This window comes from Pinus tabuliformis, chromosome 5_1, assembly GCF_031772625.1.
Source record: "Pinus tabuliformis cultivar Carrire ecotype Pingquan chromosome 5_1, CPIR1, whole genome shotgun sequence".
Lineage (NCBI taxonomy): Eukaryota > Viridiplantae > Streptophyta > Pinopsida > Pinales > Pinaceae > Pinus > Pinus tabuliformis.
In genome coordinates, this window is record NC_142305.1 from 199,706,385 (window position 1) to 199,724,215 (window position 17,831).

General features: G+C 31.1%; 1 protein-coding gene across 2 annotated transcripts; it reads right to left on the reverse strand.

Moving 5' to 3' along the window:
* Nucleotides 1-3,748: 3,748 nt before the first annotated feature.
* On the reverse strand, nt 3,749-5,900 carry LOC149164081 (uncharacterized). Of its 2 annotated transcripts, XM_089430851.1 has the most exons (2): nt 5,637-5,900; nt 3,749-4,081 (listed from the first exon to the last, which is right to left on the reverse strand). In XM_089430851.1, exons 1-2 carry the CDS (start codon nt 5,826-5,828, stop codon nt 4,073-4,075), a joined length of 201 nt encoding a protein of 66 aa, XP_089286977.1. In that variant the 5' UTR covers nt 5,829-5,900; the 3' UTR covers nt 3,749-4,072. The 2 variants fall into 2 exon arrangements, with proteins under 2 accessions (XP_089286977.1, XP_089286976.1); XM_089430850.1 differs by lacking the exon at nt 3,749-4,081 and having other exon boundaries at nt 5,391-5,900.
* Between the last annotated feature and the right edge of the window lie 11,931 nt (nt 5,901-17,831).

Genomic DNA, 17,831 nt, shown 5'->3' on the forward strand with positions numbered 1-17,831 from the left:
AACAGAAGCAGAGTACGTGGCAGCTACAGCAACAACATGTCAAGCGGTTTGGATGAGGAGATTGTTAAGAAGTCTATGCCAAGAGCAGACAACAGCAACAATGATTTTTTGTGACAATAGCTCAGCTATTATGTTGTCCAAGAATTCTGTGTTTCACAAGCGAACGAAACACATTGATACAAGGTTTCACTACATCAGAGAATTGGTGAACAATGGAGAAATTGTTCTACAACATTGCAGGACTCAGGAACAGGTCGCAGACATCCTGACAAAGCCACTGGATCAGAAGAGCTTTGAATTTTTGAGGAAATGTTTGGGTATGATTGAATACCCAGCGGTTGAAATTAAAGGGGAGTGTTGAAATATAATTTCAATTGCAGCTTTATTTTATTTGCGATGCGATCCATCGCATATCGCAAATCGCAAACTCATCGTGCCACCCTCCGCTATGTGCTGTGTTTTCTAGTGATTGCGATATGTTTTTGCGATGCGATAATTAACGCATATCGCAGATCGCACTAATGTGTGTGTGCTCCATTTTTGTGTTCCGCCAAATGCGATTTCTGCGATGCGATCTAAATGAAGTCAACGGTTGAGTACAGACATGCAGAATAAATTTTACATGAAGTGAAAGTTACATTTATTGACCGCCAGTAAATGTCAGTAAAACAGTAAATGCAATTTACTGTGGGTTGGTAAGGATTTTAATTTTATTTGAGCGAGAGTATGGGCACAAGAAAAAGTTGGTAAAACCATTTAATTTTTATTGTTTCTTTTACGGAAGCATGGCAAGTGGAAACGTGAAGTAATTTCTTTTGGTTGTTATATATATGTAATTTTTTTTTGTTGACCATGAAATTGTAGAGAAGAGTGAAGAGAAAAGAATGCAGCAGCGCGTATGAAAATATACACAACAGTGTAAGAGAATTGTAATGCACAACAGTGCGATGTAAAAATTGGAACGCAACAGCGTGAGAAAATTGATGTGTAATTTCCACACAGCAGTGCGTTGATCTCTTTAGCAGAGACAGAAGTTTTATTTGTAATGCAGTGTAAATCCTTTCAAAAGGAGAGACAGAGTAGTTTTTGTGTGGAACTTAAATGTTCCTGGTGAATCCCTCTGAGAGAGAGGAAGAAGTTTGTAAACAGCAGCTGCCTTTATTAACGAATAGAAATTTGTTGGTGTGTGAGAACTCTGTCAGCTGCAAATCATTTTGTTTTAAGTTTCCGCTGTGTTAAAGATCCTGTGTGTGAAAAATAGAGCATTGTTCTCTGTTCTTTTTGAGTTTGAAATCACCTGAAATTTCCAACATCAATCACACTGAGATGGTCAACGTTTAAATCATTCTGAAAAATATCAAACACTTGAAAATGGGGAAATGTATTTCCATTGTTGTAATTTGTAGGAGAAAACATTCCATTCATGTATTTTTTGCTTAAAAGTTGATGAAAATGTTAAACATTCAATTGATTTATTGTATGCCTTTGAAATTTCACTTTTAAAGACTGTGACAACGCTAATTGTGGATATAATGATGACGTGATTTAAAAATATGTTTCAATGTTGTAGTTTTCTTTTCTTTTTCTGAAGTTTTGGGATTGTATTGAGAAACATGTTGTGAGAATTTGTTTTATTAGTTTTAGGTTGTTGGTGAAATTTTATGGATTTGCATTTGTGCTAATTTTTTTGAGGTTTGTGTTATTTATTTTTAGAAAACCATTTAACTACAATAAATAATGGTATTTTTTGTAAAAAAATTTAATTGGTATAATATTTAGATTTTTTATTAAAATTATTTTTTACAATTTAAATAATAAAATTTAGGACCATACCAAAAGTGACGGAATTCTAATCAGATGGAATATACGATGTGGAGGTGAGTGATGTGTTCAAGTCCTTGAGAAATGATATGGCCTCACAAAGTGGGCTGATTTATTCTAGAAAATAGTTTATTGAATAGTAGAAGCTATTAAGTTGGGTTGGGTTGTCACATAGTGTAAGATGTTAATTACATCGAAGGTTTTTTTTCATCTTCCTATGTCCAACAATTTTTTACCTAGTGGCAAAGGACAACAATTAGATTTTCGAGTTCTCCACTCATATAGTTGCATGGCCAGTGACCTCTCACTCCAATACATACATGGAAGGTGGATTGCATACTCTCACATGGAAAAGCATCACACCTTTGGAAGGTTTGAACCATCACCTCTTAGTAGTAGGAGCGTCACATGTCCTACTATGCCACACTCACGGCTTCCCCTCAAACATCAGTCCCATTGACAGGGGGTCATAGGGAGCAACAAATTGTTATTATCGTCATTAGAGCCGAAAATCCCATGCATATAAATTTGGTCAAGCTTATCTATTGTAATTGTATATATTGTTCCAGTCTCTGTTAATTCCACACTACAAAACAACTGCACTAGATAAAAGAGAATTGGGGAGCAATGAAAGAAAATAAAGTTTCAAAGAGAGAACCACAAAGATTTGTGAGGACCTTTACCAAGAAAATCATTAAGGCATGCATTATTGCTAACCTTCCCCACGTGATTTTAGTTGGAGGGAGGCAAACAAAAAAGGGGCTCTGCAATTGGTTAGGATGAACAGACTTTGCCTATCCCAACAACATTTCTCTAAGACATGAATTCCTTCTCAAATATTTGTATGCACCTTACTTACGTCTATGAGCATCTTTAGATATCTATCATCTACTTATTCTTATCAAGAAGCAATTTATCTCAACTCAAATAAACAACTAATGATTTTTACATTGGAGAGTTTGACAAACCTTATGTGCATGCATTTAGCATTGGACTATGTTCATAGTGAGATGATCTTCTCAAATCTTCTATTTCTTCGGTATACCTTTAAATATAAATACTAATTTAATTATTACTAAATTTAAATTCAAAAAACATTATAATACTTCCCATACTAATATTATAATTAAATATATATATATATTGCAATAATTTAAATATTATTTATATATACCTTCTAAAATTAATATTATTGTTTTTCAAAACTTTAGTTATTATCAAAGCAGTGAAAATAAAAAGGAAAATCTTATCGTACTTCAAGTAAGATTTCAAATTCATTCCAAGCCAAGAAAGAACTAAGATATGGAGTACAAGTGACATCATGCTCTAAAAAAGATTATATCTTCATATTTTCTTTAGAGTTCCCACAGGTTCCTAAAATATAATATTTGATCTCAAAAAATGTGACATCTTTCTGTCAAAGAGACGTTTATCTATCAGAAAGGCCACATTTGAATGGACCTGATGACTTGCAGTCACAGAATAGGCTTGGCTTTCATGATTGTATTTTTTATTTCTTTTAATAAAATCATAGAACTTGAGTCCCTTTTCTTTCATTATTTTCATTCCCTTTTCTTTTATTTATTTGTTTGGGTTACCTTAAATATATATTATTTAAGATTATAATTGAGTTAGAGATTAAATTAATATATAATTATAATTTAAAAAATATAAAGTAAAATAATATATATTTAAGGTTATAATTGAGTTAGATATTACTTTAATATATAATTATAATTTAAAAAATATAAAGTAATTACATTTTTTGGTTAATAATAATAATAATAATAATTGATTTTTAAAAAATATAAAGTAAAATAATATATATTTAAGATTAAATTGAGTTAGATATTTTTTCCACTGGAAAAATCAGTAACTTTCATTAATGTTTGAAAATTACATAAAGCAGATGCCGAGGCATTACTGGATTGTTCATACAAAAGTCACCCCATCAAGGTGTTGTTCTGTAAGTATAAGTAGACTGTTCTGTGTACATTCATCTGACTGTGCATTCTATCTATTGTCCGAAAGAGGACTCTGGTAAAAAACATAATATCCATGTTCTATATATGTCTAATAACAAAAAGCAAAAACGCCATTGACCATCTTGGGACTGTTGTCCCTTTGTTCTCTTTGATCGATGAATGGCCTGTGGTAAAATTGATACTCCTCTGCTCCATTCTGTTCCACTATTATCCTCTCGCCTCTGGGAAGTAACGAGGCCTCTTTGGATAATTTGTCAGCCTTGTTGTTATGCTCTCTGTAAATATGTAAACATGTGCAATGGTTAAAAGTAGCTTTGAGAATGTGAGTATCATGTAATAAATTGCTGAGAGTGTGTGTATGACAAGTAGTGATATTGTTAATCCAATTAACAACCACCAATGAGTCCCCAAAAATATTGATTCTTGTATGATGATGGGATAATGCAAAATGTAGTAGATTGTGGACAGCAGAGAGCTCAGCGAAATTATTTGATCCATTGCCAAAGCCTATTTTAGCGAGGTATCGATGGTGTTCATTTATGTGCAATACAAAACCCCCGCCACATCCATCCTGATTAGCTGCTCCGTCGAAGAATGCCCACGGGATGGTTCTATCAATATTGGGCATGGGCTGTATGGATCTCGGTCTCGGGGAGGAGGGTCTGGTAACTCATGATATGCAGCAATGATGGTGGCCTCAACCCGGTTCCATGATATCAGACGATCTTCAAATATAGCGCGATCAATTGAGTTAGATATTAAATTAATATATAATTATAATTTAAAAAATATAAAGTAATTATTTTTTTTGGTTAATAATAATAATAATAATTGATTTTAAAATTATAGTTAAGTTAAATATTAAATTAATATATAATTATAATTTATTTTTAAAATTATAGTTAAGTTAGACATTAAATTAGTATATAAGAGTTTTTAGTTATGAAATAAAGAATAGTTTTTAAATAGTTATTTTCAACCATAAATCTATATGCATAGTTTAATTTTTAAGATAATCATTTGATTAATGACACAATCAACATAACCATAAAAAAACAATAAGTTATTATTAGTTTCACAATCATTGATTGTTCAATGACTATATTTTTAACATACATTATGTCACTTGTAGGAATTGAATCTAGGCTGGGAAGATTTATTCCTTCCTCCAAATCACCCAAAATAACCCAAATTAACGATTGAAATTACTAAAAGAATAAACATCTCTTAATAAAATCTCTCTTTATAAAAAAAAAATGGCTGTAATCCATTAGACTATTAAAATTTAATAAAATATATCAGAATTTGAATTTATAATAAACTTGAAAAAAAACTATAACAGATTAAATGAACAAGAAAATAACAACAAACCTACACACTACAAAACTTACAAAACTATTATTGAAAAGAGTAAATAAATGCAACCCATTGATATAAAATTAGAAAGTAATAACAAACTCACACTACAAAACTATTATCAGAAAAAACTATTATCAGAAAAGTAAATAAATGCAACCTCTTAATACAAAACTAAAAAATAACAACAAACCCACACACTACAAAACCATTATTGAGAAAAATAAATAAATTCAACCCATTAATATGTATTTTCTCTTAAAAACTGAAACCCAAAGGATCATTGAGAACCTGTTGAACCATTCTAAAACTCAGTCTCTTAAAAACTGAAACCCACAAGATCATTCACAACCTGTTGAACCATTCTAAAACTCTAGTCATACACTGAAAGGATGCATTAATTCAAGATCTACAAGGTGACAATAGTACAACAACTCAAGATCTCACAGCTTTTGTGTCAGAAGCAACTGTTACATTATCATCCTCATCAGAACCAACTTTCCATTCCCGAAACAGCTGCTTCTCCTTCATATTCTTCTGCTGATCCTCTTTGTTGGCGCTGCTGTTCATGGATTCACTCATATTCGATCCCTTGTCGACTTCTTGTTGCGCGTACAAAGCTCGGTTGGCGTATGCAATAGCCAACAGTGCTGTCACAGATGCCATTCCCAATCTAATTGAAATGACCAAAACACAATTTCAGTAATTCGGCAGCAAGAGAATAGCTGGATACCCTCAATGAAGAGATAGCAGTGGTTTTATAGTTAGAGAGGAGGTGAGAAGGTTGATGAGGAGAAGACTCGGAACCCAAGAAAATAGAGATCTCGGGCCACGCGCATCTCGTGAGAAGGCCATTTGTCTGTTAACAACTCGGGAATCGCATTCAACTTCCTTTAATACATTCATGTCCGTAAAGATTCCGGGCACTGTCTTCTCTGTATGTCATGTTTCCTCGTGTCATTCCTCCATGGATTCCCCTGACCGACCCCTTTTTCTAATGGGTTCCAAAAAGTTAAAACCCGTACTTCAAATTATGGAGTTCACGGAAAGTTGAAGTTGATGTGGACTAAACTAGTAAGCAGGGTTGGAATCAGTGTTCCAATTTGAACACATCACAATTCTTCTTAAGCTCTCTAGCACGTGAGAGAAGTGCTCAGATAAATTTACTAGTCAAATAAATTTAAATTTTGATTTTGATTTTTACATGTTTTTTAAAAATTTTAAATAATATTATAAAATTTTGTATGAAGGGCTACCCGACATTTCAAAAAAAATCCAGTTGTCTGATTGATGTAACACTCTAAAGTCTGCAGGAGGTTCTCGCAACACGCAAGAAAGTGCAATGGGACGTAATGGAGGTTGTTCATCCATTCCCATGCCATTAGTCATAATGGCAACATTGATAGAGTTAGAAGTCATGATATGAGGTTTATACTCGCATTTGTTGATAATAGAGGTTTCTTTTCGCATTAGTTGATAGAAGAGAAGTAGCTATGTATTGATGCGTGAACTGGGCATATTTTGAAGGTATAGGAGATTTAGAAGAAACAAATGACAAAAGACATAATTAATTATAACTAAGGTAGATTATTCTAAGCCTTTTAATCTTTCCTGCATTGATTTTTCCAATCCCAATCTTACTATGAGTGCAACACAAGTTTGCAAGGTATTTTTAACTCTCAATTTTAATTTTCAACAATAATTTCCCTGGCCTTTCATTCAGTTAGGTGGAACCAATTAAAATTATTATGTCTGGAATGGTTTATTGATCTTTATATAGTCATGTGTAGACTTTAGATTTTTTTTATATCATCCATCATGTCATCGATGAAGATTTTTTGGACTAAGTCTTTGAGCAAAGTCGACAACTTTTTGCCCTTCTCGAGGAGGAAACGATGAAATAGTTGCCGAATGAGAACCGTCAAGGTTACACTCCGTATCAAGCAGAATCTCTTAATCTTTCCATTCAACTCGAAGGTTTGATGTGGATTTGTGTCTCCTTCTATTTACTTTTTCTTGTAATTACATCTTGCTCTGATCAACTCTGAAAAATCAATCCGTTGAAGTATTTCACTTCATATTTTTTCATATATTCGTTTTTCCAAGGGATTGGAAGGGGAGTTATGAAGCTTCTGAAGCGTCAATAAAGGCAAGTGATTTCAAAGTCCCAATCAATGGCCTTCAACAGATATGCAATTCAGCATTTAAAACGATATTTTTCATACTTGTCCAACACTTAAAAATAGATTAAAGTGACAGTATTGACATTTTTACATCATAACCACATACTGCATTTTCTGTGGCATCTTCATTTTCCTTAATTTGTAAAATTTTATTCTTTCTTGTCAACCCACCATTAACACAAGATCATTGAATTATGAGATTACCCCATTAGATAGTGATACCTATGCTTACTGATTCACAAACTTTTATTTGTCATCTTGTAAATAACTACTACCATCTACTACATCTTCGAGGATGCCGAATATATTCAAGTACTGATCATCCTATGGCTATGAAAACATCTTCCATTCTACCTTTATGTGGACATATTCATGACATTACTTTGATGTTCCACATAGATATCTTGACATAGTATAATAAGGCCGATATGGTTGCTTACATTTTCCATGAAAACATCATTACTTTGAAACTCTGTTCGACATGGAAATCTTGAGATAGCATAATGAGATTGATAGGGTTCTTTATTTAGGGTTTTTTTTTAGCGAACATTGGTATATAGACATAGTAATCTCTTTATTAATTTGAATTCTTATTTTATAGTAATAAATGAAATAAATTAGTTAAAGATGTAATTTTATCATGTTTAAAAATAGATTAAAATGATAATATTGATATTTTTACATCATAACCATATTTTCTGTTGTATCTTCATTTTCTTTCCTAACTTGTAAAATTTTCTTTCTTTCTTTTCAACCAGCCATTCAGACAAGATTGTTCAATTTTGACAACCATTCATACAAGATTGTTCAGTTATGAAATTACCCCATTAGATGGTGGTAAATAACTACTACCATCTCTTTTCTATTTTAGATGATTCCATGACTGACAACCATAATGCTTACAAAAGCCTAGCATTGCTTCCATTTGAACTTACTGTAATCAAGCTTACTATTAAGCCCACTTACTATCAAGCCTAACATTTGTAAAATCAAACTTTATTTAAAACCTTGCATTTCTTCTCTTATCTTAAAAATCCTTTTTCTTTATTAACTCTCTAGTTTTTGAAAACATAGAAATTAATGCTTTAAAAAAAATTGAGAAATAATAAGTGTGCTTCCCATAAAATTATGTAGACTTTTGAACTAGGAGAAGTGTTAAAATGAAACTCCAAAGCTCTATTAATAACCACACAACCGAATATTGGTATGCCTATAGGGCTACAACTTAATTTCCTTTTTCCAGTCGGTCTTCCCAAAAGATGTAGAATGCCAATAGCTATCCATACAACTATTATTGTCTCTCCCGCTTCATTTTCTCCATTCGGTATCTAGGAAATAAGTTGTGTGTGTGGGTGTCCATGTAGCTGCTACTATGAAGGGGTTTTTAAGGAGATGTTGAAATCATAGAAAAATTAAAAGACATTGTTAATGAAAAGAAACCATATTATTAGAAAAAGACATCAACGAAAAGAAACCGTATTAATAGAAAAAGATATCAACCAAACTTGAATTCATTGTAAGGACCAAATTTGAAAACCGTACTTAAACAACAACAAAAGTGATCAACCAAGCCATACAACAACAACACTGCAGATGTGTATTACATATTACAATATTTCCTTATTAGATATGGAAAACTTTCCTTTTAATTACATAAATTTTTGAATCTATAGAGCTTGAAGTTTTTAATGGAGATAAAAGTCTATTGATAGTGTTCTTTGATTGAGCAATGTTAAGAGAAAAGTTCAATTCTCTTGGTTGTTGAGAGTATATATTTGTTTTTTTGGTTTTCTTTAAATTGTTTCAAGCTGAGCAAAAGATATATTTCAAATTAGAAACAATGAAAACTAATTTTTTTTTTTTTCCATTGTGCAAATAAATTTATATTTTCAATGATGTAAATTCAAATACTTTTGAAGATTATCTAATGAATAGAAGAAACATATGTTTAATTTTTTAAACATAATTTGAGAAAAATGTTTGCCTATATACTAAATTCTATTGAGATTTTATGGTGTTTTAATGTAGCCACTTTTTAAATTTTAAATATTTAGAAGGACACCATTTCATTTGGCATTATTTTCTATAAAAAAAATTATTTAATATACACTTGTTAATAGAAGTACAATTTTTTTTATAACTTTTCATCTTTGAAGGATTAGATAAATATATGCCCTTCCAAATAAATTAAGACCAACCCTTCAAACTTGATCACTGGTTGGAATTTCAAAATGAACTATTCATGGTATATTATATTTATTCAATTTTGACATGTGTTTTTGCTTTTTTGGTATGGCATCTTTTCTGTAAATTGTGCTTTTTTAGGTTTCAATTGTAGTGATCTAATTGTTATAGGTTTTTGATTCATAACAAACAATTTATTTTTTGGTAAGAAAATGTACCATAGATAAGTGTGCAATTCTTTTATATATATATATATATACACACACATCGTTTTATGACATTTGATTTCATTTTTTAAAAAGCCTTTTGGACTCCCAACCCATATTCATACTCAGTCCAGATTTTTCATATTTTTTTTTTGAAGTCAATATGACAAATTCTTATAATCCATGATGATTACGTTTATATACGTGTAATTCTTATATATATATATATATATATATATATATATATATATATATATATATATATATATATATATATATATATATATATATATATATTGTATGACATTTGGTTTCATCTTTTAAAAAGCTTTTTGGACTCCCAACCCATATTCATACTCATCGAGAATTTTCATATTTTTTTTCAAGTTAATATGACAAATTCTCATAATCCATGATGATTACGTTACAAGAAGAGAGTTGAAATACATAGGTAGATAATGAATGGTTGGTTGTGCTCTCTAAGTATGGTGGTTTAAGGAAGACCACAAATCAAATGGTTTTAATGGAAGTCAAAGTCTTCTATTAGTGATGGTTTAAAGAAGACCACATACCAAAGGCTAGTATAAACCGAAGTCTTCTACCAATGGTGGTTTAAGGCTAGCCACCACCTATGGAACTTGGTTCAAAGAAATTCCTAGAACAATTCTGAATCTGGCTAGAATTTAATGTCTTCTGCAAAATGGAAGTGCTCCCTAACGATGGTTTAAACATAACTAAAAACTGTTGAAATGGTAATGTGAAGTTGACCACAAATTGTCGTCTAGCAAAACGAATAATTTTGTATTGAGTAGTGGTTTAAGGAAGACCCCAACCACTTGGTGTCAATAGAACATGAGTTTGTCTTTAGCTACAACTTTGACTCTAGCTTAGGGTCGTTGTGGGTCTAGGATTTAGCTACTAACTCTAGTTTTGATTGTCGCTCAAGTTCCATTGAGATGACTCCAAAACTAGTATAGTTGACTATCAATTTCCCCCTTGCCAGAAACAAGGTGAGAAGATGAAAATCTCTCCATTGCAAGATGTGTCAATATTCAAGAATGATTTCTTCAATATGACTAATATATGTTCTTGGTTGTTGAATACCATTGTAAGATGTGATCCATCCAAGGCGAATCTTTGCTCTGGCAAGGTTCTTGTGACTGGAACATTTATGTAAATGATGAGTATGTTTTCCAAAATTCTCACAAGGGTGAAGATCAAAATTATGATGATGATGGTATTTGAGAATCTAATATGGAAGTGGAGCAGGTAAATATGAGCTTTCTTGAAGAAACCCAACACATATTCAAGACCATTTATATGCTTTTTGTTGATAAATTCTTCCGAGGGATTGATGATGGGTTTGGGAAGTGCAAAATTAGGTTCTGCATCTTAATGTAAATTTGCTCCTAACATGTCATCATCAATAATCAAGTGATGGATGTTGCTGGAAATCGATCTCAAATTCAAGAAGAGATTTATTTTGAATGAGAACTAATTTAGAATGTCGACTCTTTTGTTATAATTCATCTTGTTGGAGTTGTGATTCAAGCTAGAGAAACTCGATTTTGTCCTTTGAATCTTGTAAATAAGTTTAAATATTGGTGAGAGTGAGTTTATTGATTTTGACCATGTTGTCACCAATAGATGGTATTAGAGTATTCATAACTCATCAATTTGAGCCATTTTCTCAACAACTCAAGCTTGACAAATGAAGGGTGTCAGCGTCTACCAAAAATACACATGTTTATAATGTAATTCAACTAAAGTTTCAAAATAGATAATATCTTATGTGTGCACATAAAAAAATGTGGAGGCTAGTCGGCAATGGGCACTAGTACCATTGTCATATAAGTGCAAACAAAATAAACCTTTGAAGCTACAAAATTTAGAAAATTGAAATTTGACAACAAAGCATTACATTGCCTATGAGATTTAACCAAACTATGCTTCAAACCCATAAGCTTATTGAAAATTCACTCTTGTAACTTCTACAAATTGTAGAAATTCAGTAATTCTCTACAAAGTATGGGTGATTAAATTGGAATCATTTCATGTTTTTTCAGCGTAAGTTCAGGCACACATGTAGGTGCTCTAACCAAATGTAATTCATATCACTATTAAATTTTTGAAGTGATCACAATACGTATAGAATGGTTGAGTTTGTTATTCATTGTATATAATAATGATGCATGTATCAATAATGCATACAATCTTAATAAAGGAATATAAAAAAACTATTCAAATGCTTGGCCTCTGCCAAAAAAGTGGCAAAGAAAAAATCAATCCAGAAATTGGAACAATCACTTTGGATCATAAAATATATTTCATTGTTGGGATTGTCAATCGCACCTCAAACCATTTGCAATCATGTGATGGTTCCAATTTTACTGTTATTAATACTGCAAGATGTTTTTAAGTCTTATGGGAAGAATTCAAATACTCCTCTTGTTACTTTCACAAATTATGGGAACTCTTCCAACTCTCAGTGGGATGAATTCAAGCAATATGGAAAGTGTTCCAATAGTCTTGACATGACATTCACTGGCTATGGTTGAAACATCTAATTCAAATACTCAGAGTTGAACCATGGAGATGTGAATTTGGCTTCCAGGTTTGGCAACATATCAGAGTAACCACTAACAATGAATGTAGGTTGCAGACCAGCAAACGAGCATGGAAAAGGTAGAGTAATCCTTAGAGATTTAACATCCAGAAATGAGATAGAAGAATAAATGGTCAGGATTTCTCAAAAGTAGATATGACAGGAGTAGATATGATGGGTATCTGAATGAGATTTGCTTTGATACCATTACTAGAAAACACATGACAATACACAGTAGATAGATAAGTGTGTGATTTTTACATTTCTTTATGACTCTTGGTTTCATCTTTCAAGAATTCTTTTGGACTCCCAAAACTTATTAATTCCCTTGAGGCTCTTATATTCCTTCTCTAGTGAATATGATAAATTCACATGATTCATGAGGATCACATTTCCAATATTTTTATATAGTGGGAAAACTTATCATAGCTTAGTGGTCAAACTAACAGTGGGAAAAACCTTTACTTACTATTATATGTGAAAGCAGGGTAATTCGTCATTGTTATTTAAGCAAAACTATGCCACCTAGAATTTACCCTTTGGTGGTTTGTAAGGGGACATGCTTTCACTCCTGCCAAAAGTGTTTGAATCTTGGATTATTAACCTATTTCCGTACGCCACTTAAGTGGATGTTATGTTTTTAGAAAAATTACAAATTGATAAATAAAGTAGAAAATTTAATTACCTAAGGGATAAAGACTTGCATAATTTTTTTGTGGGTAGTAACCACTACTAAGTTTGCAAAGTTACACTTTTACTCTCACATTTTAAAGTGTTGAAAAAACATAAGTAATCATAGGAAGTAACTACTAAGTTTGCACATTTACATGTTAACTCCTACATGTTAAAGTGTTTCATTTTTATGCAAATACTTGCTTAAATTATGGGAATAGGTTATTTCCCTCATTAGAGTTATTTTCAAAGATTTAATTTTAGGTGGCTTTTCTGTGAAACTTAAACAATGAGAAATTATTGCACAAATATTTTAAAATCATGACAATAAAATGATAATATCAATTAGGAATGACCATGAGGATCATATTTAAAAATCATGGGAGGATGACATCAATTAGGGATGACCATGAGGACCTGGAGATGAGAAGGTAAATATAAATATGAGAAAGTTTAATTTGGTTAACCTAGTCTTAGGAAGAGAAAGCTAGGATCATTCTAATCAATAGTGGCAACCATATCCATGTTGCAGCAATTTGACTGAAGACATGAACCATTGTGTTTCCCATGATTGGATAAAAAGTTCATGAGACAGATGATAATGTACTTGTGGGCACTAAAATAGGAAAAAGTATATTTAGGGTAACATTTTGCCCTTACTCTATTGTAGCTTTTTAAAAATTTCCATACATAAATTAATAGTAGTGGTGGTTTTTACTAATCTATGTTTTATTTTGATTTAGGAATATTTTTACAAATCATGTTTTTTTAAATGGATGGTTATTTAGCAGATCAATATAATGAAATGGTGGCTTTGCATCAACAAAATAAGGAATTGCAGCTAAAGTTCATGGAGCTCCAAGAAAAAATAAGAAAAATGAAGGTCTATCAAAATGCATCCACCAGCTCCAACACTTCATCACCAGATGAGTTGTTAAATTTGAATGAGAGAACCCGACACATGGATAGTCTTAACTTCATTTCAGATTAGTGGAAAAATGAATTGTAAATTTTGTGTCTTAGGGGGGCAATTTGGTAAGGTATATGCTTACAAAGGGCCCATTTTTGGTTTTTCATATGATTTCTATGAAGAAATTTCATTTTTTAACACGTAAATGAGTCCAATGCCTTCAAAATATTTTTGCCTACTTCGAATGTGTAGAATACACAAATTAAACTTGTAGTTCCAACAAATATTGGTTGGATTTTACATAAAAATGACCTAAAAATATAGCTTGAAAAATGACCAAAATATAAAATAGTAAGACAGCTTGAAATATTTTAACCATATACACTCCATACATCACTCACATAGAAATATTTTATTTAACTAGTTATACATTATAATGTCCACTTTAAATTGTTTTTTGTTATTAATATATTTTTTAAATAAACATTAGTATTATTTAATCTAGTATATTGGAATATTTATTTATAACTTATATTGAATTTTTTATTATTGTTATTATTATTTAAATATTGCATATTAATTATATATTAAAAATTAATGGATTATACAACTTTGTTTAATAAGTAATTGATTTTTTTTTCAATTACTTATTCTTTTTAGGCATTGAAATGAGTTACAATAGTTTTAAAATAGACACTTATCATTTTCTATATATAATAAGTTGATATTAAAATAAACTAGTTAACATAGATATAAAAATAAATTACTTGTGTTTTTGGATATTGCAATAGTTTATCATGATTAATATATATATATATATATATATATATATATATATATATATATATATATATATATATTAAATCTATTTTAAAATAAATCAAGTAATGATATAAAATCCTTAATTCATAAGGACATAGAAATATTTTATTTATGGTAGAGAGTGATCTAGTGGAGTATTTTTACCATGTCTCCTTATATAATTTTGGTTGTAACATTAATAACTAACCAAACAAGCATAATGAATTATTGATATTTTAGAATGTTTTTAATTAAAACTAACTAAATATGTATAGTTAATTTTGTTTTTTTTTATTATAGCATACATTATTTTTTGTTTAGTGTATACATGTATAGTTAATTTTGTTTTGTTTTTTTTTTTAAATTATAACATACATTGTTTTTTGTTTAGTATATATATATATATATATATATATGAAACTGAACATGTGCACATCTCCCTCAAAAGCTAGCTGAATATGTATATTCATTTTTGTTTTTTATTTAGAAAATATTTACTTTGGTTTTAAATAGAACACATGTCACTTTAAAGTTGAGCACACAAGTGACTGATTACATAAAGAGAGAGAGAGAGAGCTACTTCTTAATATAAGGAACACTTATTGCAATTTCATTTTATTTGTGTATTGTTAAAAATGAAAGAGATATGTAATTCTTTTAATATTCAAGATGGAGTTTATATATATATATATATATATATATATATATATATATACTATTTATTAAAAATAAATACATTTAAATTCTCTTTATATTATAAAATGAAAATAACTTTTAAAATCAAAAGTAAAATAAATCCTCAACATAACCAGCCTAAAGAAGCTCATGTCACTGCTGTTTATTTTTGAAATATACAACGTAAATAATGTTTATTAATTATGCCTTATGCATTGTTAACACTGTTAAGAAAACTACCATGTGGAGGGGGGGAGGGGGTGTGAATCGGTATTTTAATTCACTTTAAAATTTTAATTTCATATTCTGATTTCTATACACTACTGTCATTCTTGAAACCAACATATGTACGCGACTTTAGTGAAGACAAACAACGTATATATAGTTAACTAACTTTTCATATATTTCATCATATGTTCATCTTCAACCAGTGCATTATTACTTCATTATTCATTTATTAAGTAGAAACCATGAGCAGTAAAGAACAGATAGATCATCAAACAAAAGAAACATATCAACACACATGAACACCAAGATTTTAGGTGGAAACCCAATGTGGGAGAAAAACACTGTTGTCGTCGTCTCTTTCTTCTTCTTTTATTATTAAGAACACTTCATTATATCTTGTACTAGCATAGACTCTTACCAGCAAGTAGACATCCACTTGTAAGAGAATACAACCTCCACTCGTTCTTTAGTACCCACTGAAAGGGAGCTCCAACTCCCTAATCTTGTTTACTGACTCTTATCAGAAGGGAGTACCTACCCCTTGCACAAATTTACCAGCTACCACTGGAAGGAAGATTTGACTCCCTCACTAAATGCTCCAACCCTAAAGACCTCTTGTGGACCACGTTTCATAATATTTCAGAATAGATCCACCTGACTCAAAAACATCAAAACTTGTAGGTCAACTTTCATCATATTTTCAAATTGGACCCACACCCATCATTAAGCTCAATACCAAACTGTATATTGAATCTGTAAATCAATCACTGAATCATTGTAACATCAATCACTAAACTCAATGTCAATCGACCAATGAAACTAGATCAAACCAATCCATATCAGATATAAACTATCATATCATACCAATGCACAACCATTCATCAATATACCAAACCATATACTATTAATCATCACATAAACATAGTGATGTTCATACAAACCCTTATAAAACATACATTAGAATGTATACGCTAATGTTATGAAGGACACCTACATATATACGTGCTTCCTTTGCATCACACTTGTGTACATATCCTAAATCACTGGCTATTCACTCATGAATCAATGCAACACTGAATTAACCACTGAACCATACCATAGAATCATTACCAATCAATATTGCATTCCACATTTAACCCAATCAACATTGTTAGACATAGATCATCAAGATAGAGACTTCACTGATAGACAGTAGTAAACATATCAGACATCAAATGTCATTATCAGTACTATAAAGCCTAGTACATATACGTGCCTTCCACAAGACTAATCAGTGTATGTACATGCTTACCATGAAAAACACCCACGTACATATCTCAACATACGACAAAATTTATCTCAGAATATATACACAACCCTAGAGAGATGGATTTGTGTATGTACATGACTATTCCCAAATGCTTGCGTGCAAATCATGAAATTTTTTGTTGCAAACACAACTTCACTCTTTGTAACCTTGATTGTCAATACTATAGACTTCTGAATAATACATTTAGAGCACAATATTGCTATCATCACAGTTTCATCAATGTTAGCTACGTAGACATTCACAATAAGTAAATCAATCAAGAATATACGTTAGCATATCTTCATATCTTTTAGATCTTATTCTTCTCCATGCTCCCTGGTACACACCTATTATAAATCAGATCACACATGTATAACCCATTACTTGCACACTTAACACCTTGATCTCCATCTCCTTATATAGATTTAGCCTTAGCCAATACCTTAGGCAAATCCCTTGGTAATGTCATTAGTATTATTTGATAGGATCACATAATCGTTCACTCCCATTGCTATGGGTCAATTACCACGGTAAAGAACACTAGTATCCATATTACCATGGTTCAGATTTTGTACACGACTTTCATTAACAAGACCTATGTATGTACATGACCTTGATTCTCAGGACCTGCGTATACTTTCTCAAACTTTACCTTTACCATCCATCTATCTCTCAACTGACATTCCTTTATCCATATCACCTATAACATTTGTACCAATTTGCATGGGTTCCATGTTGACATATTTATTAAGTAGATTTCCATCAAGGACAACACATTAGCCATAATGCCAACAATCTCCCCCTTTGGACTTGATGGAAACCACTTTGGTGTTTGGTCACCACCTGTAATCACCTACAAACACACCTGCAAATACCAAGAATTTTCACCATGATTCTCTCCAAGATTTCTTCTTCAA

Bases quoted from the DNA above. Each gene is read 5' to 3' on its own strand.
- LOC149164081 (XM_089430850.1), bottom strand. From the start codon at position 5,828: ATGGCATCTGTGACAGCACTGTTGGCTATTGCATACGCCAACCGAGCT.